At 53.5% G+C, this 7,688-nt stretch overlaps 1 protein-coding gene across 3 annotated transcripts in view; it reads right to left on the bottom strand.

Annotated features, from left to right (window-relative positions):
• The window catches only part of LOC101785176, a 12,046-nt gene extending 5,052 nt beyond the window's left edge, over positions 1 to 6,994 (bottom strand). For all 3 annotated transcript variants that reach the window (XM_004975027.1, XM_004975025.2, XM_004975026.2), the window contains exons 1-3: positions 6,779 to 6,994; positions 6,583 to 6,663; positions 6,369 to 6,497 (exon numbers count right to left, since the gene is read on the bottom strand). In XM_004975027.1, coding sequence (XP_004975084.1) covers positions 6,369 to 6,497; positions 6,583 to 6,663; positions 6,779 to 6,892 — 324 coding nt within the window. In that variant the 5' untranslated portion in view covers positions 6,893 to 6,994. The remainder of the gene's footprint in view (positions 1 to 6,368; positions 6,498 to 6,582; positions 6,664 to 6,778) is intronic.
• Between the last annotated feature and the right edge of the window lie 694 nt (positions 6,995 to 7,688).

Below are 7,688 nucleotides of genomic sequence, written 5' to 3'. Positions count from 1 at the left end.
GCCTCCACTTATGTAATGGGTTTTGTAAATAGTCTACATTTAATACTCCTAATTAGTATCTAAAAAATTGTGACGGGTGCTAAAAATAAGTCTGAGGAACCAAACCAGGCTTTAATATGCTTCGTGCGCCGACGATAAACCGGGTTGGCTGTCATGTAGACAGCGCTCACGTTGCCACAGTAGACAACAGTGGCCGAAGCAAGGGGAACGTGGAGCTCATGAAGAAGCTATTGAAGCCAACAGCACTCAGCAACGGCATGAGCCACGGCCCAGTACTCAGCCTCAGCACTGGGCCGGGACACTGTGCTCTGGCGCTTGGAGGACCAAGACACCAGGTTGTCCCCGAGATAGACGCAGAAGCTGGAGGTAGAGCATCGAGAGTCCGGGCAACCCAGTCGGCATCGGAGTAGGCGGTCAGGGACTGAATAGGGCTGGTGCCGATGTGGAGCCCGGAGGATAGAGTGCCCTTCACGTAGCGCAGAATGCGCTTGATCAACGCGAGATGGGGCTCGCGGGGATCATGCATGATGAGACACCTGCTGGACCGCATACGCCAAGTCGGGTCGAGTCAGGGTGAGGTACTGGAGGGCCCCTGCAAGACTCCTGTACTCAGAGCCATCCTTGAGCTTAGCGCCATCGGTCGTCGAAAGCTTGGCATAAGTGTCAACAGGAGTCGCCGTGGAGTGACACTCAGCCATTCTGGCGCGCTGGAGAAGGTCCAGGGTGTACTGTAGCTGGGACAGGAACAGTCCGTTGGTGGAGCGCGTGACGGAGATGCTGAGGAAGTGGTGGAGATTGCCGAGGTCCAACATGGCGAGCTCGGAGTGAATATGGGTCATGATGTGCTGGAGAGTGTCAAGGACGAGGCGGTGAGAACAATGTCGTCGACGTAGAGCAGCAAGTAGGCGATACTCGTGCCCTCTTTGTATGTGGAGGCGACGAACCCGAGTTGTCTGATGAAGGAGGCGAACCGCTGGTACCACGCCCGTGGAGCCTGCTTCAGGCCATACAAGGACTTATGTAACAGATAGACGTGGTTAGGGCGGTAGGGTCGACGAAGCCGGGAGGCTGCTGGTAGTAGACGGTCTCCTCGAGATGATCGTGAAGAAATGCGTTCTTCACATCCAACTGGTGAATCGCCCAGGCACGGGAGGTAACGATGCTGAGGACGGTCCGTATCGTCGCCGGTTTGACAACCGAGTTGAACGTCTCGTCGTAGTCGATGCCGTGTTGCTGGGAGAAGCCGCGGACCACCCAGCGCGCCTTGTGGCGGGCAAGTGACCCATCGCAGTGGAACTTGTGCTTGAAGATCCACTTGCCCGTCACAACATTGGCGCCGGGGGGCCGCGGAACGAGGCGCCAAGTGTTGTCGTCGACGAGAGCCTGAAACTCATAAGCCATGGCCACACGCCAATTAGGATCGGCCAAACCGCTGCGGTAGTTCGCCGGAATCGGCGAGGGCAATGTTGAGGAGGCTGTGGCCGTGAGGTTCCTGTACTGCACCCACTGGATGGCCCCAGTAGCTGAGCGAGTGACGGGGCAGTGTGGCACAGGGGCTGGTGCAGGAGCTGGCATAGAAGCAGGCGCAGGAGCTAGCAGAGCTGGCGCAAGGATAGGGGCAGGAGCCGGCGCAAAAGGAGCAAGTGCCGCCTGAGGAGGGTGATGGCTGTAGACGAGGTGGAAGTCGCACCGTAAGGGGTAGCACTGGCTGGTGCACCCCAACGGAGGGAACTGGCCCGCCGCGGGAGGAGGCGACGCCGCCTGGAGGCGTGGAAGAGCTCGGGGCAGGTGTTGAGCTGGGTGGTCCGGGGTGCGGGGCGCACGACCTGGCCGCGGGCCAAGATGGCGGGGTCATCATCGGTGATATCCTGCAAAACAGCGGGTGAGGGCTGCGGCTGCTCAACGTCCGTGGACGAAGCGACCGAGGCAGCAGCAGGAGGAAGACCGGAGGGGCATGACAAGAGAAAGTCAAGCTGAGACGGGGGAGTGCGGTGGGAGGAGAAGTTAAAGGACAACTCATCATGACAGGAGATGATAACTCGGTGAGTGGATAACTCGAGCAGCGGTACCCCTTGTGAGAGGACGGATAGCCAAGGAAGACACAGGCAGTGGAGCGAGGACCAAGTTTGTGGTGTGGTGTGGCAGACAGGTTAGGATAGCATAAGCACCCAAAGAAACGCAGGTGGGAGTAGTCGGGGGCCTGCGCATGTAGTAGGTGAAAGGGGATGTCATTCTGAATGGTGGAGCATGGGCACCTATTGAACAAATATGTGGCGGTGGTTAGGGCTTCGGCCCAATAGGTGGCGGCCATGTAGGAGTGAATCAGCAAGCTGCGAGTCACATTGTTTAGGGTACGGAGGACACGTTCAGCTTTCCCATTCTGTGGAGAGGTGTATGGACACGAGAGGCGCAGGTGAACACCCCGAGAGGTCAAGAAAGACATGTGAGTCTTGTTGACAAACTCGGCCTCGTTATCTGCTTGGATGCTCCGAACGGGTAGGCTAAACTGTGTTTGGGCGTAGGCAAAGAAGGTGACAATGTGTGTGGCGACTTCGGACTTGTCAACTAGGGGAAAAGTCCAACAGAAGTGTGAGTAATCGTCCAGAATGACAAGGTAGTAGCGGTAACCAGATATGCTAGCTACGGGGGAAGTCCAAACATCACAATGCACTAGCTCAAAGGGTGTAGTATTGCGGGAACTAGAAGAGGATGAAGAGAACCGCACATGTTTGCCTAACTGACATGAATGGCATAAGGTATGAGTCCCTTTATTACAAATAATGGAGGAATTATGTCTAAGTGTGTCGATGACGGCAGGACCAGGATGACCGAGACGAAGGTGCCACAAGTTGGAGATGGCGAGGCCGGCGTGGGGAGCTATCGTGCTGGCGGCTGGAGGGATGGTGTAAAGGTAGCCGGCACTATTGCAACGAAGAATCACACGTCTGGTCCAAATATCCTTGACAGAAAAACCAAGAGCATCAAATTCTATAGTGCAATTACTGTCCCTTGTAAACTGACGAACAAAAATCAGGTTACGGATTAAGGATGGAACAATTAGAACATTATTAAGGCAAAAGTGCGAGGTGGGGATGGGAAGGATGGAGTTGCCACGGCACGTGATGGGTAGGGTTTGACTATTGCCGACTGTGATGGAGTGAGAGGAGGGTAGGCAGGGGAGAAGAATACCATCCGAGGACGCCATGTGGCCGGAAGCACCGGAGTCGACCACCCAGCCACCGTTCTGCATCGCCATCTGGTTGAGGGCAGCAACCAGCTCAGCCTGGTCCCATGTTGAGGCCAGTGGGGATGCCTGGAGGGGAGGGAACGCCGTGTGGGCCTGAGGAGGTGGCCTGAGGAGGCCGGAGCAGAAGCGCCAGCCCGCACCCCCACTGCCGCCCGAAGCATACTGGCCGCCAGCCTGATGGTGGCCCGGGTAGCCATAGAGGCCAGCCCCTGGACTGAACCAGAACCACGGGCCGGTGGGACGTGGTGGACTGCCGCCGTGCTGGCTGCCACCGGCCTGCTTCCCCTTCCACCGCTTCTTGCCGTCGCCGCCGCTACCGCCGCCGCCGCCCTTTTTCTGCTCGAAGCCGCCGCCGCCGCTGGTCTGGACAGAACCAAAGGACGAGCGGCACCCACCCGTGCAACTGTAGGAGGAAGACGACGAACCGGTCCTCGCTAGGAAAGTGGTGGTGTTGGAGACCTCCTCGTTGGCAAGGCGGAGCTCCTTCAGGGCGAGCATCTCGCGGGCTTGAGCGAAGGTAAGGAAGCCGGCGGTGGAGTTGGCGATGTCGTCGACGGTGTTGGAGTAGCGCGAGTTGAGGCTGCAGAGGAGATTCAGCACCAGTTGGGAGTCCTGGTGACAGGTCCATAGACCCAGGGTCCCCAATGGGCCTGGTTTCCCACAACGCCTGGCGCAACAATATTGCATGCCTGGGCCGACATAGATATGTAACGCCAAGCCGAGATCATGATCCGGCCACCGACCGGCGCCTCCGATCAGGACCACAGTCCGACTCCGACCAAGCTCCCCTAACTAGGGATATGCCGGACCAACTCACACCGCTCCCCCGACCGACACGGTCAGGACCGACCGGGGACACCCGCTCGGTACGGGCATGGGGAGTAGGTGAAACGAATAAGGAAAGGCACTCAGGTCAACTCCCGTACAGAGGACCTTACCGCACCATGCCCTGCGCACGTTCCGCACAGTGCTGCCGCAACCTACCCGCCACAACGAAGTGGCCTGACGAGATGAACAGGGACCGAGGACGGTGGCCATACCGTACTCAACGACGTAGGCCTCGACAAGACTAGACGACGCCCGCTCTCTCTCTCTCTAGCTTGTAAGGCCATCCCTTGGACCATAAAAGGAGGCGCACTCTTTCTTTCTCGACAGAAGACTATGATTTTCTCCAACACATAGCGCAGAGCCCCGATCTCTCCCCTCCACTCGGATTAGAGCACGACTGGGTCTCGAACACCCTCTTCTCATCCCTCACTTATTTGTACCCCCACTGCAAACTTCGAGCACCTGGGCTTAGGAATACAGTCAACCAACCGACCCCGAACTGGACGTAGGGCACGTTGCCCGAACCAGTATAAATCCTGTGTCATTATGTGCTAGGCCACATCCGATCTAACGCACGGCAAAACTACTAACATTTACTTGTCAGCCAGATTCAACACTGACACCTGGACAGGGTGACCAATGTCAGGGAGAGTGTCGGCAAGGTTCTTCATGCGCTGGCAGTACTCCAAGATTGAGGAGTCCCCCTCTGTCATGGAGTGGAAGTTGTGGCTGAGGAAGATTGCCCAGGATTGCTTGTTAGCGCGGAAGAGGCCTTCAATGGCGAGCCAAAGAGCTCGGGCGGTCTGCTCGTCGTCGTCCATGGCGAGCTCGAGGACGGAATCATCAATGGAGCTGAAGATCCAGGAGCAGACGCAGCAATCCACTTGATCCCAATCAGGATCGTCAGGGCGTGGCGCCACGGTGCCGTCGATGTGCAACTTGAGGCCGAATTTGCCACACATTGACTTGAAGAAGGAAGCCTACTTGGAGTAGCTGGAGGACTTCATAGTCAGCGTCATGGGGACGTGAGACTTGACGGAATGGTGGCATAGGGGTGCACGACAGCTGGCGGCGCCGGGTAGAGGATGAGGCCGCCACCAGTGCCCTGCACCGTGCCATCGCCTGCGCCGGGAGGGGATCCAGAGCCAATCACAGGCTCAGAGCCGACGCCTGTGACGGGCGTGGTGGCGGCGCCGGTGGCCGGCAGGGTGCCAGCGCCAGTGGCTGGCGGAAAGCCTGCGCCGATCACCGGCATGGTGGTGACGCCAGTTGACAGCAGCGTGCCGGACATGGAGGACTCGGCGATGGAATCCTGGGCCATGGGAGCCGCACAAGGGGAGGAGGGAAGGTGCACCGCCGCACGGGGTGAGGAGGGACGCCGCCTAGGGTACGACGCGCCTGGGAAGTGGAGAGAAGCGGAAGGAAAGTCCCGGGACAGATTGATCCCGGTCTCGTGATACCATGTAGAGAGATAGGATATGGGGAAACACCACACACCCTAATGGGAGGTTGACCTTTAACATATAGCCAATATGGATTGGTATACAAGGAATACAATCAAGTATAAATCAGCTATACAATTCCTAATACATACTTTATATTTATGATTTCTTTTCCATCAGACCGAACAGAATGTAAACTTGCTTTGTACCCCTATTGATATACCGCAAATCTTCTGTAAACAAAACTCTAGCCTTAAAAAATGTTAGAAATTTCCAGCCTACGGAAATGTTAGGCATACTTCATATTCATGATTTCTTTTTGTCAAAAGCGAACGGAATCTAATCTTGCTGTATATCCATATATTCATATACCGTCCGAAACAACCCAAAGTCCATAGCACAAATCTTCCACAAACAAAAGTCCAGCCTAAGAAAATGTTAGACATACTTCATATTCATGATTTCTTTTTCATCAAACCGAACAGAATGTAAAATTGCTTTTTATCCATTTCATATACCACTGAAACCAATCTAAAGACTGTATTACCAATATTCCATTAACAAAATTTCAGCCCAAGAAAATGTTAGACAGAATTCATATTCATGTTTTTTTCCTTATCAGACCAAACATAATGTAAATTGTTTGTACACATATTGATACACTGCCCAAACTAATCTAAAGTCTATATCACCAATCATTCACATGCCAAATCCCAACAAAAGAAATTTTAACTTGAATATTAGATTTGCACAGGTTCAAATGCCTACGCATACAATCAGCCAGCAAAGAAAAATTGAGAAGAATTACAAGCAGTACAAAATTTGTTCATCCAGGGTTAAACCAAACTCACTTCGCAGCTAGGACCTTCAAAGGGGATGCCGAGCACACCAGCGACCGCTCTGGCCGTCTCAGTAGTCCGCGAGAAGGGCGAGTAACGGATCTTGACAGAATCCACCGGCACACCCATCTCTTCGAGCTCCTGCACACGCATAACATCACTGGCCTGAGCCACTACTGCATATCCAATCCCTAGAATCCACAGCATTGACACGCCAATCCGGTACCTTCCGTAGCTGCTCGCCGGCAGCGCGCGCCTGCTCGAATCCCTGCGGGGCCAGCCCGAACTCCGGCTTCGTGCCATTCTCCTGGCGGCAGCAGACCAAGATGGCATCAGTTGAAACTTTGGATTGGAAATGGTGACTTTTGGAGCGGCAAATTAAAGGAGGAGCAAACACGGCTGCTGGGATGGAGGATTCGCACCAGAGATGAGACGATGAGGCCGCGCTCGTTGGGGACGCTGCGGCCGTGGCGAACGATCCAGTACCTATTCCGTAGGATGGCCGGCGACGGCGAGCTGCCGCTAGAATCCTCCATGGCGAAATCCACTCCCCTTGTCGCCCAAGTGCCCAACTAGAAGTAGGCTGGGAAGGGGAGAAACCGGAGGCATCTAAAGCCGCCGGATGTATTGACAGGATGGACGCCCAGGATCCATTAAGAAAGAAAGTCAGGGCTTTTAGCAGAAAAGTGGGGTGGAGTATAAATCCAGAAACTTCCAATAAAAAATTTTGACCTGATTAGGGAGTTTGATATCTTATACCACGTAATGTTTGAGATTATAATCCAATTATGAGTCATGAGTACTATAATAAGATTATTTTAGAATCACAAATAATCTGAAATAATCTAGGCTAATTTCAGATTATTTATGGTCACGTGATGCTTTTTTACTTTACTACTCTTGATCATAATCTAGCTTATATAATCTAAGTAGAAAAAAAACAGGCTCTTAGATAAGTTGGCTGAAAGGCAATGGCTCGAGGAGGCCCATGCTGACAGAATGAATAACATCATGGTTGAGTTAAATAAAATTGAGGCAATGGAGGAAACAAAAGATCAGGTAAAGGTGTAGGGTAGGGGATGGTGAAAGAAGGCGATAGGAATACTAGGTACTTTTAGGTGGTGGCTACTTTTAGGTGGTGGCTAACAAAGAAGAAGAAAAACTATGATCCAGACATCAAGTACATGGAAGGTGCCACTGCTACGGAGGGAATACAAAAATTGCAACAATTATTAAAAAAGAGTAAATGACATGCCAGTATAACAACTTGCACGATGAGTGCACTACATCATAGTTCTCATAAAATGCTCAAACTTATCACAAATTATATTT

The sequence above is a fragment of the Setaria italica genome, chromosome VII, assembly GCF_000263155.2.
Source record: "Setaria italica strain Yugu1 chromosome VII, Setaria_italica_v2.0, whole genome shotgun sequence".
Classification (NCBI taxonomy): domain Eukaryota; kingdom Viridiplantae; phylum Streptophyta; class Magnoliopsida; order Poales; family Poaceae; genus Setaria; species Setaria italica.
This window is presented reverse-complemented; position numbering and strand designations above follow the sequence as displayed.